Source organism: Salmo salar, chromosome 13 (genome assembly GCF_965601325.2).
Source record: "Salmo salar chromosome 13, fSalSal1, whole genome shotgun sequence".
NCBI classification, from domain to species: domain Eukaryota; kingdom Metazoa; phylum Chordata; class Actinopteri; order Salmoniformes; family Salmonidae; genus Salmo; species Salmo salar.
In genome coordinates, this window is record NC_138303.1 from 60,912,843 (window position 1) to 60,937,543 (window position 24,701).

Below are 24,701 nucleotides of genomic sequence, written 5' to 3' on the forward strand. Positions count from 1 at the left end.
TTGTCTACTAATGCGTTTGTAGCCGTGCACAAGCCAACAACACAGATATGCATACCCCTGAAGACATACACCTTATGGGACGGCGGGGACTGTGAAGAGACACACACAAAGTCCCAGACATACGCACTCTACACACACGTACATTGTAATATTGTTGTATGGTGGTATTATACATTTTGTATTGTAGATATGTAGTGGTGTAACAATGTTAAATGATGTACTGTTTAATATTTTGTTATATGTAAGTGCTTTAATGTGGCTGGACCCCAGGAAGAGTAGCTGCTGCCTTGGCATCAGCTAATGCGGATCCCTAATACATATAAATACAAATACGGTGATTCTCTCAGAACACACATAAAATGCACATACAAATGTGTATTTGGAGTGTATAGCCAATATTGGGGACTGTGACATCGTTTCCCAGAAACAGAAACTGACATTCAATCTCGGTTCCCACTCTTTACCACAGCCACAAAGTCAAAATTGTCCATATCGTATAAATGCATGAAAACAAAAAGTGTGGTTAAAATCACATTTTACGAAGATAAATTGTAGAAATAGGTGGGCTTTATGACTCGCCCTATCTCTTCTACCTCTCTTTTCACCCGCACACACGCACGTGCACACGTTTACGAAACCACACAGCTCTCTCTTTCTCTCTCTTTAAAAAAAATACCCCCCCCCCCTCTCTCTCTCTCTCTCTCTCTCTCTCTCACACACACACACACACACACACACACACACTTACTAAACCACACTCCCTCAGCCCCCTCTCTCGCCACTGCTCTTTCAATCTGCCAGTTTCATTCATACCTGAGATGATGAGGATTGGTCCTGCACAGTTTTCCTCTAATCCCACCCTTGACCCCATTTAGGACAGGATTGGTGGGTTTTGTTTACACACATATATCCTGTCTATATAGACCTCCGACCGTGCCAACGTCAGCTACAACTTCTCAAATCCAAGGAAAACTTTACTTACGCAACCTAAAAAGTATCGGGCACCACCATGAACTACAACGAGAAGAAAGACCCCAAACTGCAAATGATGCCCAGCACAGCCAATGGCCAAGCAAAACTAAAGGAGCTGGAAGCGAGGGGAAACTGGGAGAGTAAAGCCGAGTATATTTTAACGGTGATGGGAGCTATAATTGGACCTGGAAACGTGTGGAGATTCCCTTACTTGTGTTACAAAAACGGAGGGGGTGAGTGAAAACGGTCGTCACCAGTTACCACAGCCACAAATTCATAACCCCGCTTATTTCTACAATTTATCTTCTTCAAATCTGATTTTAAACCTAACCCTAAACTTAAATTAAGACCAAAAAGCACATTTTAGTTTCATGAGTTTTTATGGGAGCCCTAGCCAATTAAGACTTTGTGGCTGTGGTAACTAGTGGAAACCAGTAACTAGTGGAAACTCTGATGTTGTCCAATAGTCGGTCATTAGATCGTTCTAGAGCAATGCATTTGATACACTGTGCGTAATTTCGTTAACAGTGACATTTGCGCATGTCTTGATTTACCAGATTTTTTCGTGTCTGGCAGGTGTGTTCTTCATTCCATATGTTTTGTTCTTGGTGACGTGCGGGATCCCGCTATTCTTCCTGGAGACTTCTCTGGGACAATACACCAGCCAGGGAGGAATAACATGTTGGAGAAAGATTTGTCCGCTATTTGAGGGTAAACCTTTTTATGTTGGCGCATGGGGAAACATCGAATACTTCTTTTCATACATCGTTATGGCAGAACGCACAGACCTGATCAGATTAGCTGCACCCCAGTACTAGCAGTGTTTATTAGAATTACATCATCTTCTTACTGTTCTACATTTCTTAAAATTAAAATGTCAGGAGATTTTCATGTCATTGTTTGGTCCATCTCTCCAGTAATTTTGGCCTTGTATCTTTTTATCCTAACTATTCTGTAATTTATCAACAAAGGCCCATCGGTGCTCAAGAAAATGCCCAACGTATGCACGGGTTTTCCAAGTCGGGACCCCAATGAATGACATACAACTTATTATATGCGTCGTACGAACAGTAGAAAGTATAGCACACGAATTACAGTGTTGGTTTTGGTCAAGTTAAACCCTACATTTAATTTACTTGTATGTTTTTATTTAATATATGTACAGCTACATCCATTTTGGGACAATTAAGATTTTCACAATCTGTATTAAAATGGTGCTGAATGCTAAAACATGGTATTTTCCACAGGTATGGGCTACGCCTGTAACCTTGTCATCTCATTCGGTGCCATCTCCTACATTGTGATCTTGGCATGGGCCTTTTTCTATCTCTTCTCCTCCTTCAGTGCAGAGCTACCCTGGGCAAGCTGCGGAAACTGGTGGAACACTGGTAAGAGACTCAAAGACTCAATCATGGACACTCTTACTGACAGTTGTGGCTGTTTCGCGTGATGTATTGTTGTCTCTACCTTCTTGCCCTTTGTGCTGTTGTCTGTGCCCAATAACGTTTGTGCTTCTACAATGTTGTGCTGCTACCATGTGGTGTTGCTAACATGTTGTTGTCATGTTGTGCTGCTACTATGCTGTGTTTTCATGTGTTGCTGCCATGCTATGTTGTTGTCTTAGGTCTCTCTTTATGTAATGTTGTGTTGTCTCTCTTGTCGTGGTGTGTGTTTTGTCCTATATTTTTCTTTTTATTTCATTTATTTTTCTTCCCAGCCCCCAACCCCGCAGGAGGCATTTTGCCTTTTGGTAGGCCGACATTGTAAATACGAATTTGTTCTTAACTGCCCTGGCTAGTTAAATAAAGGTGAAATAAAAATAAATAAAATAGAATGAGGCATGGGGAGAGGTCATAAGAGGCATGGGGAGGGGTCAAAGAGTTTGAGTTACCAGTGTACAACATTAATTAACAACAGAGAGGGACCATAACTGGAAGTTAACCAAAGTGAATTTGGTGGAACATTCCTTTGTAATTATTACATTTGTTTATTAAAGTTTAAGCTGTTGTACCCTGTTATTTTATTCCACAAACATTTTTTTTTAACTTGTTATCTCATTACCATTAACTATTGCCAAAACAAGGACGATTTAATACCAGGCCTTAAAGTTTGTGATCTAAAATTGTACTTTTTACCAACCTATATCTTACAATATTATACCATGATATGGAGAGGTACAATGTAAGGAGGATCAATCAAAAAAGTTGAATTGTCAGTTTACAATGTGTGTTACATGTACCAAATCAACTTGTCTGCCCTAGACTCATGCATGGACAACAGCAAGCAGAATCACAGCACTAACCTGACATCAAGACAGAATGCCACACTGCCAGTCATGGAGTTTTGGGAGTAAGCAGCCCCCTTACTTTACGCATGTGACGTGTTCAGCAGGATTCCCAAACCTTCTCACCATCTCTCTCTCTCTCTCTCTCTCTCTCTCTCTCTCTCTCTCTCAGGCGCAGGGTGCTGAACATTTCTGGGGGGATCGAGGAGATGGGCAGCATTAGATGGGAGCTGGCGCTGTGTCTCCTTCTCACCTGGGTCATCTGTTACTTCTGTGTCTGGAAGGGAATTAAGTCCACAGGCAAGGTGAGACTCAATGAATACTAACTGACCTCTATGAACGTCCCCACTCTATTTCCACAGTGGCATTGTGTGTGACATGCGGTATCACACTATTGTAACTACCACATCTACTGGTTAGAATGTGGTATGGGTATTTTCTTATCTACGTATTTTGTATGTGCAGTACAAAAACAGACAGACATAACAACTGCAACTGATGTCCTTGAGTCTCATGCTTATACCTTCCCAGCAAACATGACCCAATTAGCCCCATGTGGGTATTATGTGGGCACGGGCTAGCCCACACCAACCCAACATGGGCTAGCCCACACCAAGCCCACACCAACCCAACATGGGCTAGCCCACACCAACCCAACATGGGCTAGCCCATGTTGGGTTGGTGTAGGCTTGGTGTGGGCTAGCCCATGTTGGGTTGGTGTGGGCTTGGTGTGGGCTAGCCCATGTTGGGTTGGTGTGGGCTAGCCCGTGCCCACATAATACCCACATGGGGCTAACCAACCGATAGTGATTAGCCCACACCAAGCCCACACCAACCCAACATGGGCTAGCCCACACCAACCGATAGTGATTAGCCCACACCAATCCCATATCAGCCCAACACGGACCCTGTTCTTTTTATGAATGGCTCTGCCCTGGTGTGAGTGGTCAGCTCCACTAAGACTCTGTTCAGCTCCACTAAGTTACATATCACCATAAGAGAACACACTGTGTCTGACGGTGGCTGTAAAACATAATGAAAAGGGAAGGCTGTCACGATTGCCGAGGCGACGTATGTATGGTACTCCATTCACTGTGTGGAAAGCTCCAATCCGGTGTGAATGTCTGTTCCTTTTTTAATAAACAACTCCCAACAGCATGAGAGACCCACTATGAGAGACCCACTATGACCCACTGGCTGGTATCCAAAACATATTACGATTATCAAAAAAGTATGTATGTGTAATGTAACGTTATTAAGCATGGAATGTTAGACTTAAGTGCATGAAAGTGTGAATTCCGATTTGAAATTCAGGTAGCTTTGTGCTGAGCTGTTATTATCTCCAGAGGTTTTGTGTAAGTGTATGAAAGTAAGTATTCTTATTTGAAATCTATGTAGTTTTGTCCTTAAGTTGTTATTGTCTTTTAATGTTCTGTATTATGTCATGTTTTATGTTTTGTGTGGAACCCAGGTAGAGTAGCGGCTGCGTTCATATGTCCAGAGAGGACATATAAAAAATGCTAATAAAAGTTCCCTCATTATGTCGAGCTCACAACTCAATTATCTCATGATCACTACATAACAAAAGTTATTCTGTCGAAATCACAATATGTTTTTCTTGTGATCACGACATAAAAAGTACCACGATTCATCCTTTCATTTGATCAGGTGCACGATAGCTACATCATCAAGCAAGGAGCCCTGCGGCTGCATTAATCGCAATAAGGGGCATTTAAGCCCTGAACGATGCATGACAGGCATCTCCTTCTCCCAGGCTGCGTACCGCCCCCAAGACCATAGTCAATCACATGCAAGGAACAATGCAGCTAACTTGTCTAGTCTTGTGAGCTAGCTTGTTATCTATGCTGGTTGTTAGATTGCATAACTGATATGTATATAATTATAAGGGACACTTATTGTTTTGTGGATTATATTTACATTGTCCACAAAACATAAATGCCCCATGACGGCTTAGATGCCACAAGAGCTCTTAGCTCGAGGTAAGGGCCATTTTAGCGTGCTAACATTCCAATTTATAAATGGATAATGACTGCCAAACACAAATGAAGGCATGGTGTTAGCATTAAATGCACCAACCCTTAGTGTAGCAATTAATAAAAACATACGCCCTGATACACCGTTGTCTCTGCCGCCTTAGCCATATTGTCAATCTATCATCAATGCGTTTACTCCTATTGATAGAGGTAATCTCACGATCTCGACCAAACAACTTTTGTTAAGCCACGATCATGAGAAAATTATCTTGTGATCTCAATAAAACAGCTTTTTATGTCGTGATCATGAAATAAATAATCTCGACATGACAAGGGATTTTGCGTTTTGTAAATAAGGTATTTCTGTTTTTTCTTTTTAAACCATTTGAAAATATGTCTAATATCCTGTTTTTGCTTTGTTATTATGGGGTATTGTGTGTAGATGAATACATTTGATCCATTTTTAGAACAAGGCTGTAATGTAACAAAATATGGAAAAAGTCAAGGGGTCTGAATACTTTCTGAATGCACTGTATGTCCTCTCTGGACTTCCGTATGGGAATCCTAATAAAATACTTAATACTAAGCCATGCTAGAAGAGGGGCTCATTAGAAGATTTGGGGGAATGGTTTGCAAGTAATTATTTTTGTGCAACCATAACTGAGTGTGTTATTCCAGTTTGTGTTCTGTTATGTGATGCCCAATTTTCTGTGCATGTGACATATGAGAAACTAAACAGTTTCTTTTGTAAAAATATATGTAGGATATTAACAACTTGGTTGTCTTTCTGAGTTCAATGTATCTCGCTCCCTAAAAAATACCTTTTAAGGGTCGAAAATGATGCCATATGTGCATTGAACTAAATTGTAATAAATAAATACATTCCTTTTAAATAGCAAAGGCGCATTGGCCCAATGTGGGCAGCCTAAAAGGCCAATATGTTAGCCCGCATTGGGCCCACATGGGCCGATGTGGGCATGTTTGCTGGGTTTTAACTCACCCTTTAAGTCACTGAGAAAACCATATCACCTCAACGTTAAAGATCCTGAGATTTGTTGTTGAGTCTTTTTTCTTCGAGAAAATGTATTCTGTGAGTTATACAGAATACATTTTATTATCTGCTTTTCTATCAACAGGTAAGTCTTTCATAGAAGTCTGTGTTGTCTGCGGTTGTGTTAATTTTGTACTGATTTCTTGGCACAGCATTGTACATATCCGTAAGTTTATCTATAATAGTGCACATTATGACTTATTGTCTAACTCAATGACTTCACTCTGACTCCATATAGTCTCCACCAATTCAATATGACCATAACTCCCTCTACAAACTGACAGGGTTGTTTAGATTACAATGTACTAAGTTATTTCTGTTCTCTCTCCTGTCAGGCTGCTTACTTTACGGCCACATTCCCATATGCCATGCTCCTGATCCTGCTGATTCGCGGTGTCACTCTGCCTGGGGCCATAGACGGCATCCTGTTTTACATTTACCCTGACATCTCTCGCCTCACAGACCCACAGGTAAGCCTACAGTACATGGCTTGACACACACGCACACAGAAACACAGACAACATCATTATAATCATCATCATCACCGACGATCACTCGGGGTCGAGTTTGATTGTTGTCCTGGTGGATCCTGCTTGTGGGTCTTCAGATGGCTGAAAATGCCAATCCGGGAGCCGCACATTTTGGTGCTGTGTGGGCAAGGTTGAGTAGTAGTGGTGGTGGATGGTGGTTGGGCCTCCTTGATGGAAAGTTTCTTCTTTCGAAGTTGCCGCTTGTCATATGCTGCACGGCGAAGATCTTCATAAGTGCTTCTCCCTCATGGAGAGTTTTCCTCCATGTCGACCTGTCTTTTTACAGTGTCCTCCCAGCTTGAATATGTCTATGTGGCACTTTTTGAGGTTTGTTTTGATGTTATCCTCGTACCGCTTATTTTGTCCGCCAGGGGCACTCTTTCCTTAGTTTAGTTGTGAGTACAGCACCTGTTTTCTGGAGGCAGGAGTTGGGCATCCTGACAAAATGGTCAGTCCATCTGAGTTGGTTTTGAGGGGTGGTGATGCTCTTCATGTTCGGGCCACATCCAGGAAACTGGTGTTTGTGCGCTTGTCTTGAGAATGCTCCACTGGCACAGCTTAGATGGTGGTGTATTAAGTGTTGTATCAGTGTTATTTCCTGGTAGTTGCTGGTTGAAAATACAATACATACTACACAGGACCTTCTGATGCCTGTTTGAATGGGCGTCAGTTTCGGTTTGCATGGTGATGGTTAATAGACCAATAACAAAGAGGGTTCCATATGTCTATGCAAATAACAGATCATATTAAGTTCCCCCCTTCCTCACTCAGACCACTCCCAGACAGTCCTAGCAAAATTCTTGCTTGAGAAATATCTTTTTGCTAAGAAATCTATTTTTGTCAATTTTAATTGAAAACTATTACAGTAAGGTACTTAATTGTTACCCAGAAATGATTTGATATTGATATACAGTAAAAAAAAAAGGCCTGTAAGGTTGAAGAGTATGCCGTCTATTCTGTACAGGATTTGGACTCACTGAGGCAGGTTTTGGCCTGTGAGGTGGAGGATGACAGCGATGAAGTTAGAGAAAAGGGTGGGTGCAAAGATGCTGCCCTGTTTTTCTCAAGTTGAACCTTGAAGGGTTCCGTTTCAGTGCCACTGTTACTGAGCACTGTTGCTGACATGTCATACAGCAGTTGCAGTATTCTGGTAAATTTGTCAGGGCAGCCCATTTTTTTTTTTTTAACATAATCAGCATGATGGTTCACAGTGTCAACGGCTTTTGTAAGGTCTATACAGTGGTTGCTTCTTGCAGTTGCCACGCAGTGAAAAATCATGTCCATGGTTTCTCTGTTGGGCGAAAGCCACACTGACATTCTGGGAAAATGTCTTCTGACAGGGAAAGGAGTCAGTTGCCCAGTATGCGGGAATGTGTTTTTCTGGTGATGCCTCCCTCATGTCCACCAAACAATTGTGATGATTAGGGTGTCCCTGAGTTCTGCAGGGATTTCCTCCTTGTCCCAGATCTTGAAGAGCAAGGCATGTACTGTATGTGATCTAGGAGATCTGGCCCACCTTCCTTTAGGATTTTCGCCAGAATCCTATCAGGACCAGCGGCCTTGTTGTTCCTCATCTTCCTGATGGCATCTTGCACCTCCTGCAGGCTGGGTGGTTATCCTATGTCCTCCTTTGTGCTTCACTCTCAACTGCCCTCTCAACCATTGTTTTTCTGTTGAGGAGTTCTTTGAAGTAGTCTTTCCAACGGGATTGGATGGATTCATCATCCTTTAACAGCTTTAGACCACCTTTGGAGCGGATTGGGTTTAGGCCGTGGTAACTGGGTCCACATACCACCTTCATGGAGTCGAAAAAGCCTCCGGAATCTCCAGAGTCTGCCAGTTGCTGGATCTCCAGGGCCTTTTCTGTCCATTTGTTCTTTAGTTCCCTTACCCGGCGTTCTTTAGTTCCTTCTTCCCCTGGCGTGAGCTTCTCTTCTAGCTCTGCAGTTGATGTCGCTCTGCCAGGCGCAGGAGGTTCTCCGCTTGGTGTTAATGAGCTGTTCAATTTCTGAGTCCTTCTCATCATTAGGGTGTTCTTGCAGGTGTTGAGGATGGTGGACTTGATCATGCTCCACTGTGTTTCAGTATCCTCATATTCTTTGGGCAGTTTTGCACTGAGAACAGACTGGAGGTGTTGCCGTTTGGTGGCGTCACCCAGACTTTCGACGTCAAGCCTTTTGCCGGCTTGACACACACAAAAACACACACACACACACACACACACACACACACACACACCACACACACACACACACACACACACACACACACACACACACACACACACACACACACACACACACACACACACACACACACACACACACACACAAACAAGAATCATAATATCTCCATGAATTTAATGCTATGTGTAATGTGCTATTCATCTCATCTAAGGTGTGGATGGATGCAGGCACACAGATTTTCTTCTCCTATGCTATCAGCTTGGGCTTTCTCACATCCCTGGGCAGCTACAACGGTTACAACAACGACTGCTACAAGTGAGTCATTGGCATAGGGGTGTATAGAGGACACACATGCCACAAACCTGACTTTTTTAGCATGGGCAGCACCATTGAAGTATTTCAGCATTTTAAAGTAGTCAACCGGTTGGGACTTCCTATGAGGGATCACAGGTCAGTAGGAGGGATCAGCCAATGACTTATACTCCTGAGCAAACATTCCTGCACTACAGGTGGTAGTAAACCACCAACCTTAGAGCTGCCCATGCTCTCACAGAAGCAATACATACAAAGATAAGGGGTGTGCCCTCTTTCCAACTCTATGGTCTCCGGAGTGTCAGTGAAACCCACCCCCAGTCTGACTGCTTGACACTGATTAAAAAGAAAGACTGCAGATGTATAGGATTAAGAGACTTTGGGAATCACTCGCAAGTTATAAAGTATCTCCAGGCCAAAGATAGATCACTATTTCCCCTAACATGTAATTTTGTATTTTTTTCCCCAGGGACTGTTTTTACCTGTGTCTTCTAAACAGTGGCACCAGCATTGTGTCAGGCTTTGCAATCTTCTCTGTTTTGGGCTTCATGACCTATGAACAGGGGGTGTCCATTGAAGAGGTGGCTGAGTCAGGTAAACGTTGATACTGTAACAGACAAGAGAGATGGATTTTACCATTAGAATGTTTGACATTATTCCATAGAAGATCATAATGCCGTAAAAGTTAATCCACAATGACTGAAAACTTCTTATAGTAAGTAATCTTCTTAAATAACTTTTTTTTATTTGGTTTCTATATGTGACCGACCACCTCGATTCGGTCTTATGTAGCAACATTTGAAATGGTTAGAAACTCAGAGCTACAAAATGGCATATCATACACTACAGTTGAGGAACAATGGGAAAGTAATTCTGCTTTGAAAGTAGATTAATTTGTAACCCCACTTTTGAGGAAATGCTCCTTGAATATTTTCTTCACCTACTGGAGAGCTCTTCTTTGTCTACACCTATTCAGCATCGTTCACACCCTCTTAAGCCTTAGCCCCACCCATCTCTTTAAAGATTCAAATGTGAGGCCATGTGCTAAACAGAGTGAGTAAGGTAGTGTAGTAAACAACCAAAGATTTCAAGACTAAAAGTGGTGAAAGTAAGAGCCTACAATAAGGAAAAATTCCAAGTAAAAATGCACTTTCTCTCTTCTTTGGCCTAAATCCTAATCTGACTTTGGTGCAGGTCATGTTGTTCTTCACATTATCGTTTCTAGTAAACACACACTATATCAAATAAAATCAAAGTTTATTTGTCACATGCACAGGATACAGAAGGTATAAACGGTACAGTGAAATTGTTACTTGCATATATGCATTGTAGCAATATCAAAAATAGAAAGTGTACAGATAAAAATAATGTTTAAATATTTTATCATTATTAGAAGATGCTTGATGTGTCATAAATAATTGCTATAGACACCCCCCAGCCACATCTAGCTAACTGGATGGGACACTATTAGCTAACCAACTCGGTCCAATGTTAGCTAGCTAGCTTTTTCCATGGCTAAACCAACTAGGCACGTAATTTAAACATTTTATTTGTATTTCCAGTTGGCATTCAGGTTTGTTATTAAGGCACATGAAAGTTCACATGTTCCAAAAGGTAGTTCTGCCAAAAAATGCATTTTGATAAATAACAAAAAATAATTACGTTCAAATGCCTCTCCTGTGAAGTAGTGACGTGCGACATATGCCTAGCTTCCTGAAACGGGTCACATATGTGTTTGTTTACTGAGCCATTTGTGTAACAAATTGAACATACAGTATATAATATCTGAGGATATTACATCCGCAATACAGTTAACAAAAAATGTGTCCATTTGTGTGTGTACATTAGAGTTAAATATTTCCCGTTATTTTCCAAATGTTACATCCCGAGAATAACCTCTCTGGGCTAGGTGGGACGCTTGCGTCCCACCTACTCAACAGCCAGTGTAATCCCGTGGCGCGATATTCAAATACCTCAAATGCAAAAACTTCAATTTTTCAAACATATGACGATTTTACACAATTTTAAAGACAAGACTCTCGTTAATCTAACCACACTGTCCGATTTCAAAAAGGCTTTACAACGAAAGCAAAACATTAGATTATGTCAGCAGAGTACCCAGCCAGAAATAATCAGACACCCATTTTTCAAGCTAGCATATAATGTCACATAAACCCAAACCACAGCTAAATGCAGCACTAACCTTTGATGATCTTCATCAGATGACAACCCTAGGACATTATGTTATACAATACATGCATGTTTTGTTCAATCAAGTTCATATTTATATCAAAAAACAGCTTTTTACATTAGCATGTGACTAGCATTCCCACCGAACACTGCCGGTGAATTTACTAAATTACTCACGATAAACGTTCACAAAAAACATAACAATTATTTTAAGAATTATAGATACAGAACTCCTCTATGCACTCGATATGTCCGATTTTAAAATAGCTTTTCGGTGAAAGCACATTTTGCAATATTCTCAGTAGATAGCTCGGCATCACAGGGCTAGCTATTTAGACACCCAGCAAGTTTAGCACTCACCAAAGTCAGATTTACTATAAGAAAAATGTTATTACCTTTGCTGTTCTTCGTCAGAATGCACTCCCAGGACTTCTACTTCAATAACAAATGTTGGTTTAGTCCCAAATAATCCATTGTTATATCCAAATAGCGGCGTTTTGTTTGTGCATTCAAGACACTATCCGAAAGGGTAAATAAGGGTGACGAGCACGGCGCATTTCGTGACAAAAGAATTCTAAATATTCCATTACCGTACTTCGAAGCACGTCAACCGCTGTTTAAAATCAATTTTTATGCCATTTTTATGTTTAGGTTTAGTCCATGTGTTCAGTCAGTGTGTGCACTTATGTGTAGTCAGCGTGCACTGTAGTGACACAAATTGCACAGTGTGCAGTGATTGAGTGTACTCAGTCAGTGTACTCAGTCAGTATGCCTATCTTTGTACAGGTCCTGGGCTGGCATTTATTGTGTATCCTCGAGCAGTAGCCATGATGCCCATGCCTCAGATCTGGTCTGCCTGTTTCTTCATCATGATCATCCTTCTGGGTCTGGATAGCCAGGTAAGTGTCCCTCTTTGTCTCATGCACACTGAAGACTTTTCTAACAACATAAACTTAGTCATTGTCAACTGTTTGTCAAACATGGCTTAACAGGTCTGGGCATAAATTCCGTTTCAATTCAGGAATGAAGTCAACTCCAATTGTATTTTATTTCAATGTGTTTACATTTTTCAATGAGAACATTGAAGTTTATGTCCTGAATTGAAATGGAATTGACCATAACCCTAATGGACATAAACTCAAACTATACATCTAATCTCGCTCTCCCTCTCTTTCTCCCCTCTCCCTCTCTAGTTTGTTGGGCTGGAGTGTTTGATGACATCTGTTGTGGATCTGTTCCCTACCTTTCTGCGCCGTGAGTTCAGGAGAGAGCTGCTGTTGCTGGCTATCTGCACAATATGCTTCATACTGGGACTTGCCCTGGTCACAGAGGTAAGAGACCAATGCATTACCCATACTGTTAGTCTATGACTAGTGCCCAGTGTTTTACCAGGGGTCGTATTCATAAAGCGTCTCAGAGAAGGAGTGCTGATCTAGGGATCATAAACTGATCCAAGATACAGGCCCTTGTCAGGTCATGTTCCTGAACTTGCCCAAGCTGTATGCATACACCCACACATGTTGTTTGTTGGTATGTAAGGTTTGGGAGTAGTGACTATAAGTGTGTATAGGTACAATGCATTCGCAAAGTATTCAAGTCCCTTGACTTGTTCCACATTTTGTTATGTTACAGCCTTATTCTAAAATTGATTAAATAGTTGTTTTCCCCTCATCAATCGACACACAATACCCCATAGTGACAAATCAAAAACAGGTTTTTAGAAATTTTACAAATTAATTCTAAATAAAAAAAACTGAAATATCACATTTACGTACAGTAAGTATTCAGACACTTTACTCAGTACTTTGTTGAAGCACCTTTGGCAGCGATTACAGCCTTGAGTCTTCTTGGGTATGACACTACAGGCTTGGACACCTGTATTTGGGGAGTTTCTCACATTCTTCTCTGCAGATCCTCACAAGCTCTGTCAGGTTGGATGTGGACCATTGCTGCACAGCTATTTTCAGGTCTCCAGAGATATTCGATCATGTTCAAGTCCGGGCTCTGGCTGGGTCACTCAAGGACATTCGGACACCTTTCCGGAAGCCACTCCTGCATTGTCTTGGCTGTGTGCTTAGGGTCGTTGACCAGTTGGAAGGTGAACCTTTGCCCTAGTCTGAGGTCCTGAGCGCTCTGGAGCAGGTTTACATCAAAGGATCTCTCTGTACTTTGCTCTGTTCATCTTTCCCTCGATCCTGACTAGGCTCCCACTCCTTGCCGCTGAAAAACATCTCCACAGCATGATGCTGCCACCACCATGCTTGGCCGTAGGGATGGTGCCAGGATTCCTCCAGACGTGACGCTTGGCATTCAGGCCAAAGAGTTCAATCTTGGTTTCATCAGACCAGAGAATCTTGTTTCTCATGGTCTGAGAGTCCTTTATGTGCCTTTTGGCAAACTCCAAGCAGGCTGTCATGTGCCTTTTTACTGAGGAGTGGCTTCCGTCTGGCCACTCTACCATAAAGGCCTGATTGGTGGAGTGCTGCAGAGAAGGTTGTCCTTCTGGAAGGTTCTCCCACCTCCACAGAGGAACTCTTGAGCTCTGGAGCTCTCCCCCAATTGCTCAGTTTGGCCAGGCGGCCAGCTCTAGAAAGTGTCTTGGTGGTTCCAAATTTGTTCCATTTAAGAACAATGGATGCCACTGTGTTCTTCGGAACTTTCAAAACTCCAGAAGTGTGATGGTACCCTTCCCAGATTTGTGCTTTTGAAACAATCCTGTCTCGGAGCTCTACGGACAACCTTTGACCTCATGGCTTGGTTTTTGCACTGTCAACTGTGAGACCTTATATAGACAGGTGTGTGCCTTTCCAAATCATGTCCAATCAATTGAATTTACAACAGGTGGACTCCAATCAAGTTGTAGAAACATCTCAAGGATGATCAATGGAAACATTGAGGGTCTGAATCCTTATGTAAATAAGATATTTCTGTTTTTATTTTAATAAATTAGCAAAAATGTCTAAAAACCTGTTTTCACTTTGTCATTATGTGGTATTATGTGTAGTTTAATGAGGATTTGTTTTATTTTAATACATTTTAGATTAAAGCTGCAACGTAACAAAATGTGTAGAGAAAAATAAACTTTGGGTATGTTGAAGTGTTGTGTTAGGTGTGGGTGAAGTCATGATAAGGTTTTGTTTTTACTCCAGGGAGGGATGTACCTGCTCCAGCTGCTAGACCACCATGTGTGCAGTGGGACCACCCTGCTACTGCTGGCCATTTGCCAGTCTGTCTGCATTGCCTGGGTCTATGGTGAGTCGTACACTGCCTATAGGTCATAGCAATGTACTCACTTTAGAATAACGCCATCTGTCTGAAGGCAATAGGGAATTCAACCAATGGTGACATGGTGATTTGTGACTTTTTGTGACGTGCCCCCCTTGAACTATAGGTGCTGAACGTTTCTATGGTAACATCAGTGATATGATTGGCTACAGACCTCTGCCTTTGATGAAGTACTGCTGGCTCTACATCACTCCGACAGTGTGCACAGTAAGGATTCAGTAATCAGAGGGCTATTATTAATACTATGCATGCCAGTATCACTTCTTGTTTTTATAAACATTAATGTGTTGGTAATTCCAAATTGTATGCCTAGTCAACTGTCGTGGAAATTCAACACCAGGGACACCTGAAGTCAATATTAAATGAATCATTCTTTATTATCAGCAAGCTGGAGAGGTTCCAACAAACGTAGTGCACCATAGTACAGGTCGGTCGGGAGCCCTGCTGGGGCAGTCCCATTGGTTCTCTTATATACTGCTTACACAGACAAGTTACATTAGCATGATTTACATTGTTCATTATTCATCATTAATTCATCAAACATTTACTTGGATCTACTTCAATTTTGGACACTGTTCCATGTAATGGAAACAGATTATTGTTTTAGATGACATTACCTTCTTACTTAAAACCTGTTGGGGCTAGGGGGCAGTATTTGCACGGCCGGATAAAAAACGTACCCGATTTAAACTGGTTACTACTCTTGCCCATAAACGGGAATATGCATATAATTAGTAGATTTGGATAGAAAACACTCTAAAGTTTCTAAAACTGTTTGAATGGTGTCTGTGAGTATAACAGAACTCATATGGCAGGCCAAAACCTGAGAAGATTCCATACAGGAAGTGCCCTGTCTGACAATTTGTTCTCCTTCTGCGGCATCTCTATTGAAAATACAGCATCTCTGCTGTAACGTGACATTTTCTAAGGCTTCCATTGGCTCTCAGAAGGCGCCAGAAAGTGGAATGACGTCTCTCCAGTCTCTGGACGAAAAACAGCAGGAGATTTTGTGAGTGGTCAGGCTGAGAACAGTGACACTGGAGATGCGCATTCATGTGAATTCTCCATGTTTTTCTTTCTCTCTGTGCATGAATACAACGTCGCCCGGTTGGAATATTATCACTATTTTACGAGAAAAATTGCATAAAAATTGATTTTAAACAGCGTTTGACATGCTTCGAAGTACGGTAATGGAATATTTTGAATTATTTTGTCACGAAATGCGCTCGAACGTCACCCTTCGGATACTGACCTGAACGCACGAACAAAACGGAGGTATGTGGATATAACTATGGATTATTTCGAACCAAAACAACATTTGTTGTTGAAGTAGAAGTCCTGGGAGTGCATTCTGACGAAGAACAGCAAAGGTAATCCAATTTTTCTTATAGTAAATCTGAGTTTGGTGAGGGCCAAACTTGGTGGGTGTCAAATTAGCTAGCCGTGATGGCCGGGCTATCTACTCAGAATATTGCAAAATGTGCTTTCGCCGAAAAGCTATTTTAAAATCTGACACCGCGATTGCATAAAGGAGTTCTGTATCTATAATTCTTAAAATAATTTATGTATTTTGTGAACGTTAATCGTGAGTAATTAAGTAAATTCACCGGAAGTTTGCGGTGGGTATGCTAGTTCTGAACATCACATGCTAATGTAAAAAGCTGGTTTTTGATATAAATATGAACTTGATTGAACAAAACATGCATGTATTGTATAACATAATGTCCTAGGAGTGTCATCTGATGAAGATCATCAAAGGTTAGTGCTGCATTTAGCTGTGGTTTTGGTTTTTGTGACATATGCTTGCTTTGAAAATTGCTGTGCGATTATTTTTGGCAGGGTACTCTCCTGACATAATCTAATGTTTTGCTTTCGCTGTAAAGCCTTTTTGAAATTGGACAGTGTGGTTAGATTAACGGGAGTCTTGTCTTTAAAATGGTGTAAAATAGTCATATGTTTGAGAAATTGAAGTTATAGCATTTGAGGTATTTGTATTTCGCGCCACACGATTCCACTGGCTGTTGACTAGGGTGGGACGCAACCACCTAGCCCATATTAAAGTGGATTTAAAAAGTGATAAGCGTCCCACCTTGCCAAGGGAGGATAAATCACTGGTGTTACCCAAACTATATAATTGATTTAATAATAATTTGAAATGGTTAAAAACATCTCTTATTCAATTATTCATACAGCACCCAGCGCTGACACACACACTTACCCCACCAGACATGCCGCCAGGGGTCTTTTCACAGTCTCCAGGTCCAGAACAAATTCAAGGAAACGTACAGTATTATACAGAGCCATGAGTGCATGGAACTCCCTTCAATCTTATATAGCGCAAGGGAACAGAAAACCTGGTTTCAAAAAACAAAGTAGCACCTCACGGCACAATGCCTCTCCCCCACGTGACCTACTTGTTGTGTGTATGTACTGACATGTATGTGTAGCTGATAGATTCACACACACACACACACACACACACACACACACACACTACATGTTAATGTTTTTAAATGTATGTAAATTGTAAAGTCTTTTGTCTGTAATGTCTTTTTCGTTACGTGTCAGACCCCAGTAAGACTAGCTGTCTCCATTGGCGTCTGCTTTCCGTACACCTCACTCTCTGTATCTCTCTTACTGCTTCTCTCTCTAGCACGCACACGGTCTTGCCTCATGTCAGATCTCTATGTTGAGAGCGTGAATGTTAATTTCATTTTGTAATGAGTTTCTTTTCTCTCCCAAACCATAGGCTACCTTCATCTTCTCCATAGTCAAGTACTCACCATTGAAGTTCAGCAACACATATGTTTATCCTGTCTGGGCTAACATCATTGGCTGGTTCGTTGCCACTATCTCCCTCTCCTTCATCCCGCTATGGATGGTCTACAAAATGGCCAACGGCAATGGAACCCTGCACCAGGTGAGCTCAAGTCAATACATTTCAACATCTTTAGACAGTCTTGTCTTGTCTAGTTTAGGTTAGACTAGTTTATAGTCACTATGTTTCACATGCGCTCCTAATATGATCCTGCAAGATTATTTTCCTGCTGTGAGAAGCAGGGTCAAATTAAGATCCAAAACTGTAACAGATGTGATCGGACCAAGTAAATTGGCGTCACTCTAAAGCGGAAAGGTGGAAGAAACGAGTCAGGAGTAGGTTTTCTTGATTGAACACAGTTCTCTATTGAGGGATTTTGGTCAATACAAACACTCCAACATAATCAATGAAAATCTCCCAAGGAAAACCATACATCTTCTTCTCCAGATCAAAGAGGAACACAATACAATTATCTTTAAACTATACCAGATGTCACAGGTTTGTCACCATCTTAATGGTTCTTCGTGGTTAGCTTCTCTCTCTTGGTAGTCATCTTCCAGAGATAGGTTTTTTCCCCTTCTTGCTGGTTCCCTCCTCTCTCGTAGGGAAAAGATAATAGGTCATTAGTACCATCAGCTGTGCTTAATTGCCTCTGGTTACCTTGTCGCACATGCCTTGTTGGGCTACTATCCGTGAGCCCAGCCTGCCCTCTGGTGGTCCTTCCACACAGAACAGAACTTAAACCAGTTGGATATGTCAGTAATTGTCATGCCCTGACCATAGAGAGCCCTTGGGGTTCTCTATGGTGCAGTAGGTCAGAGCGTGACTAGGGGGTGTTCTAGTATTATATTTCTATGTTGGTGTTTTTGTATGGTTCCCAATTGGAGGCAGCTGATTATCGTTGCCTCTAATTGGGGATCATATTTAATGTGGTCCTTTTCTCACCTGCGTTTGTGAGATATTGTTTTGTGTGAGTGCAGTCAGCACCACATAGTTCACGTTCATTGTATGTTTATTGTTTTTTGTTTAAGTTTTCACTGCAAATAAAGATGTGGAACTCAACACATGCGGCGCCTTGGTCTGTCCATTATCACGACCATGACAGTAATAGTGATTCGTCAAGCTACACAAATATGACACAAACATGTTGGGGCTGTCAATTCAATTCTTAACACATACAATATTTCTTTTCATGTAGTGTAAATAATTGTAATCAACAACTTAACTTATGTAAACACAGAATACGTTTTCACTTGTGTCTGCTATTTCAGATCCTTAATTTAAGTTGTTTTCTTTCTCCCATATATACGAGCTGTTATTTGTCACCCATCTCATGTTCGATAATAACAGTTTACTCTTTATACTTCTCAGCGGTTTTCTGTGCTCTGTCGGCCTGTAGACGACCTCCCCGTGAACCACACATGCAGAACAGTCCCTCTTTATCTGGCGACCTCTGACGTCATGAGCTCCAACATGGAGCTGAAGCCTCTCTCCTTCACAGTGGGGGATGAGAACGCACTGTGAACTCTCACAGACTATCAGAGAGAAATGTAAATCTTTAGTCCATCTGCGGTGCCAATGTATAATGTATTGCACATGCAAAAAAATACATGTTTGTTTGTGCTTAGTTTTTACATTGGCAGTGGCGCCATCAAGAAACAGCCACCCTCTTCACCCACACATGCCTTGTTGGATTTTAGTTTGACGTTTGTCTATACAGAGTGATGTGGAGAACACAGACTCAGAGTCATGTACAGTGGGGGAAAAAAGTATTTGATCCCCTGCTGATTTTGTACGTTTGCCCACTTACAAAGAAATTATCAGTCTATAATTTTAATGGTAGGTTTATTTGAACAGTGAGAGACAGAATAACAACAAAAAAATCCAGAAAAATGCATGTCAAAAATGTTATAAAATGATTTGTATTTTAATGAGGGAAATAAGTATTTGACCCCTCTGCAAAACATGACTTAGTACTTGGTGGCAAAACCCTTGTTGGCAATCACAGAGGTCAGACGTTTCTTGTAGTTGGCCACCAGGTTTGCACACATCTCAGGAGGGATTTTGTCCCACTCCTCTTTGCAGATCTTCTCCAAGTCATTAAGGTTTCGAGGCTGACGTTTGGCAACTCGAACCTTCAGCTCCCTCCACAGATTTTCTATGGGATTAAGGTCTGGAGACTGGCTAGGCCACTCCAGGACCTTAATGTGCTTCTTCTTGAGCCACTCCTTTGTTGCCTTGCCCGTCTGTTTTGGGTCATTGTCATGCTGGAATACCCATCCACGACCCATTTTCAATGCCCTGGCTGAGGGAAGGATGTTCTCACCTAAGATTTGACGGTACATGGCCCCGTCCATCGTCCCTTTGATGCGGTGAAGTTGTCCTGTCCCCTTAGCAGAAAAACACCCCCAAAGCATAATGTTTCCACCTCCATGTTTGACGGTGGAGATGGTGTTCTTGGGGTCATAGGCAGCATTCCTCCTCCTCCAAACACGGCGAGTTGATTTGATGCCAAAGAGCTCCATTTTGGTCTCATCTTACCACAACACTTTCCCCCAGTTGTCCTCTGAATCATTCAGATGTTTATTGGCAAACTTCAGACGGGCATGTATATGTATTCTTGAGCGCCTTGCGGGCGCTGCAGGATTTCAGTCCTTCACGGCGTAGTGTGTTACCAATTGTTTTCTTGGTGACTATGGTCCCAGCTGCCTTGAGATCATTGACAAGATCCTCCCGTGTAGTTCTGGGCTGATTCGTCAACGTTCTCATGATCATTGCAACCCCACGAGGTGAGATCTTGCATGGAGCCCCAGGCCGAGGGATATTGACAGTTCTTTTGTGTTTCTTCGAATAATCGCACCAAATGTTGTCACCTTCTCACCAAGCTGCTTGGCGATGGTATTGTAGCCCATTCCAGCCTTGTGTAGGTCTACAATCTTGTCCCTGACATCCTTGGAGAGCTCTTTGGTCTTGGCCATGGTGGAGAGTTTGGAATCTGATTGATTGCTTCTGTGGACAGGTGTCTTTTTTACAGGTAACAAGCTGCGGTTAGGAGCACTCCCTTTAAGAGTGTGCTCCTAATCTCAGCTTGTTACCTGTATAAAAGACACCTGGGAGCCAGAAATCTTTCTGATTGAGAAGGTGTCAAATACTTATTTCCCTCATTAAAATGCAAATCTATTTCTAACATTTTTGACATGCGTTTTTCGGTATATTTTTGTTGTTATTCTAAATAAACCTACCATTAAAATTATAGACTGATCCTTACTTTATCAGTGGGCAAAAGTACAAAATCAGCAGGGGATCAAATACTTTCCCCCCCCACTGTATAGCATCTCTGAATGCAGCCTTTACCTGCACAGAAATGCATCACTGGGACATTGTGCTCCTTTTGTAACCTGGTCCAAAATCTGTTAGTGCTCTTGTTAACTCCATTGCTGTCATTGTCATGCCAAAAATTCAATTCGGCATGAGAGCAGAAACAGACTGCCACAAAGGCAACCCATTTTGTGGAACAAATTAAGCAAGGCAACTATAGATATGTGTGGGAAATGATGGATTGAAAAATTGAAAATCAGAATTGACCTCATATCTTAGTGGATTAGATATGAAAAAAACATTATCTGGGTTTACACAGCACATATGACATCAGAAAACTGAACTTTTCAGGCTTTATAGTAGCACTTCCTCTTCATTTAGTTTTGATCTCTTCTATCCTCCCTTTGTTTATCTGTGTGCACACAAGTGTACGTCAATGTGTGGGTGATTGCCTGTGCGTGTGTATATGTTTGTGTGTATGTGCTGCAGATTATATGGATGCTAAAATTAAAATATTCTGTAGTATGTATAGAGGAACAGTGATTTGTGGTCCAAATATTTTATATTTTACATTTATAATGCAGATCTTGCAGAGATGTTGAGACACGTTTCAATGTTTGTCAAATCAATCACGTAAACTACTCTCCGCTAACAATATAATGCTCGACAATTACTGTAAAAAAAAAATGCCACACAGGTCAAATGCCAGCTTGGTATTGTTGGCATCTTGTCCTGCTTCACTGCACAAACACTTGAAAGGTGGTTTTGTGTGATTCAGTGGGTCCCTCCTTTAGGTGGCCAGCTGAGGCCAAGGAGAGTAACAATGGTCAAATGTGCAGGAATGTGTAGGTAAACTGAGGGGAGAATCCATCCTGGCTCCAGTCTCAGTCCATCTGGGACAAAGAGCATCTTCTCCTGAACTCCTGTCCATGAGCCCGCACCCATTTATTGGCAACTAAAACCAGGGAAGAAATAAGAGTCAAGTTCTGTGCATTTCATTTTTTTAATCTCTAATTTACCCATTACATTATTTAATTATCTTATCACTACATACCATTTCCCTTTATTATGTACTGATCAGCTGATAGGTTGTTTTCCCATCTGACTGTAATGCTGATGTTATGGCTCAAGTTGTCTCGGTACCCTACTGCTTTAAAGTGCCAACAATGCACTCTACTTGTGTCTTGGCAAATTATTATACCGGTTTCTTACATTACAAATTTTATTTGAATACATTTGTTTTGATTAAAACATCTCAATATGTTTTTTAATGATTATTTTTATATTATATGGATTATTATGTCTTAATTTCAATAAAATTGTAATAATAAGTGATGAGATTTTGTCTTTTGTCATTACAAAAAACAGTTTTCGTACTTTTTTTGATGCAATTGTCCATACTATGAGGCATAGTGTCACGACTTCCGCCGATGTCGACTCCTCTCCTTGTTCGGGCGGCATTCGACGGTCGACGTCACCAGCTTTCTAGCCATCGCTGCTCCATTTTTCATTTATCCATTTGTTTTGTCTTGTTCCCTGCACAACTGGTTTTCATTCCCCAATCACACTACATGTATTTATTCCTCTGTTCCCCCTCATGTCTTTGTGTGAGATTGTTTCGTGTTATGTTTGACTCGCTATTTCTGGTGTGCATTTATTCCCGTGTTTTATTTCACGAGGTATGTTTATTTGCTTGTACATATTATTGTGACTGTTTGTGCGTTTTGCACTTTGGCATATTGACTGGAGGTTTTCGACGCAGTGGTGTTCGTCTGTTGGTTTCTCCTGCCTAAATAAAGTGTGCGCCTGTTCACAATGCTCTGCTCTCCTGCCCCTGACTCCACTCCCAGTATGCACACCATTGACACATAGGTTTTGATGGGAACTTACCCCATTTATTGCCCACAAATACAGGGCATGCAGCGTGTAAGGTCCTAGCGTCCTCCTCTCCATTCTGCAAAAGGTTGTACCACAGCACCGCTGAACCCTGTAGCAGATTACACAGGTAACAATGAGTTCACGGATATACCTCAATCCAGATCTACAAGCACTACTCACGTGTTTTACTGGCTTGGGGCAGAGATGCACAGCTCCAGTGCTCATTAAGGACCACCTATAGTATATGAGACTGATTTCTACCTGAGAAACAAGGTCCATGCACTGTCCTGCCAATCAGTAGCATTAATCAACCAGTTCAGGGCCAGGGAAAACCATAAAGCAGCAGAACTGCGGGCCCGAGTTGTGCATCGCTGGCTTTTGGACAATGCACATGGACACCTATAGTGTTTAACGTTGCTGTCACTACCCATATAACCATGAATGATGATGATGATTAGTCAGCTTTGACTGTACCTTGTACGGTCGTAGAGCAGCTCCTATATCAGGGAACACAGTCGATCCACCCACTTCCACATCACTCATCTGACATGGATCAGAAGAGGGAGACATTATGTACAACACAGTCACATGTTTCATTACTGTGTCACATTTTAACCAGAGATATCGATATACAGCAGTCTTACATAGATTAAGATCGTTGCGATCCTGCCACCCCTCGTCGTGTAGTCTGTGTCATTGTTCAGCTGTGGAGCATAAGAATATTACTTAATATGATTGTTGAACAAATAACACATACCATTATAAAATTATTTTAATGCCTACCTTGTAGTCAAAGTGTGGTTCATATTGGCCCCCAATCCCATAATTTGCAACCTGAAAAAAATCTGGCATTTGAGACATTTAAAAAAATTCAACACCCTAATCCCTTAAACCTAGCCGTATCCTCCAGCCAACACCCTGGCTTAACCCTGAGCTCTGCCTCTAGTTGCCGCCTACCTGGAGCATCTCTGCTGCCTCCATGTCCAGCCCAGTCAGGTCAGCCATTCTCTGGGTAAGACGGGAGATGACAGGGTTGTCCTCGTCAGCCAGCCATGCACTGGCCACACCACACAAAAGGTTTAGATAAAGTCACATAAGGTCAGAGGATATCACAGAATCTTTGGTCTATGATCGATCCTGATTGTCAAGCTTTACAAGTGGAACTTGCAAAAATAGAGAATGTATAGAAAAAAAACAGAGGAAGGCTTTATTGTGTATAAGTAGCTATTCAAATAGAAGTTACACATTACATCCTGTCTGCTTAATGCATAGTGGAAGTCAATACACTAATAAAAATGCACTATTTTATAACAACATAAAAACAACCAACCTTTTAGCCACACGGGTTTCAGCTGAAAATCTTTCTCCTGTCACATGGTCTGACATCTTTGCTCTGTCAAGCTTGGTCACAACGCACAACACAAAATGGAGTCCAAAAAATAAAGACACTTGTGAATATATTCTTAGTAGTTTAAAATCAAGCTACAGTACCTTTGATCTGGATAGATGTTTTATGGTCTCAATCTCCCTTTCAGATACAAGGTCATGATATTGTATTATTAGTGGATGGTCCCATTCCTGCTCTTCTTTTATAGGGGCATAGATGAGTCGAGGGTTGCCTCTACCAGTGCTGTACCTGCACTGCAATGTCCTCTGTCTCCTCGGGGTCTGACCATCACAGAGACAGCATATTTTATTTATACACTCACAAGACAGGTAGACAATGAGTACAGAATTCATGGAAAAGTTCATGTTGGCAGCTCAGAACCAAATCTTGTGTGAACGCTGAACTATGGCCAGCTTTGTTACGGATGTTAAGGACAGACTGTTCATTTACATTCATAGTATGTTGCTTTTTGTTATTGAGTACGAGGGACTTGCCA

General features: G+C 41.6%; 2 protein-coding genes across 2 annotated transcripts; one reads left to right on the plus strand and one right to left on the minus strand.

Moving 5' to 3' along the window:
- Positions 1 to 832: 832 nt before the first annotated feature.
- On the plus strand, positions 833 to 19,146 carry LOC106567608 (sodium- and chloride-dependent GABA transporter 2-like). The gene is made up of 14 exons (XM_014137116.3): positions 833 to 1,205; positions 1,549 to 1,683; positions 2,220 to 2,360; positions 3,234 to 3,321; positions 3,429 to 3,561; positions 6,637 to 6,771; positions 9,229 to 9,332; positions 9,799 to 9,923; positions 12,306 to 12,418; positions 12,713 to 12,850; positions 14,669 to 14,771; positions 14,911 to 15,011; positions 17,554 to 17,724; positions 18,994 to 19,146. Exons 1-14 carry the CDS (start codon positions 1,010 to 1,012, stop codon positions 19,144 to 19,146), a joined length of 1,836 nt encoding a protein of 611 aa, XP_013992591.2. The 5' UTR covers positions 833 to 1,009.
- Positions 19,147 to 21,677: 2,531 nt separating this feature from the next.
- On the minus strand, positions 21,678 to 24,481 carry LOC106567609 (prolyl 4-hydroxylase subunit alpha-2). The gene is made up of 7 exons (XM_082959731.1): positions 24,149 to 24,481; positions 23,776 to 23,875; positions 23,602 to 23,652; positions 23,463 to 23,522; positions 23,293 to 23,361; positions 22,831 to 22,927; positions 21,678 to 21,742 (listed from the first exon to the last, which is right to left on the minus strand). Exons 1-7 carry the CDS (start codon positions 24,202 to 24,204, stop codon positions 21,678 to 21,680), a joined length of 498 nt encoding a protein of 165 aa, XP_082815857.1. The 5' UTR covers positions 24,205 to 24,481.
- Between the last annotated feature and the right edge of the window lie 220 nt (positions 24,482 to 24,701).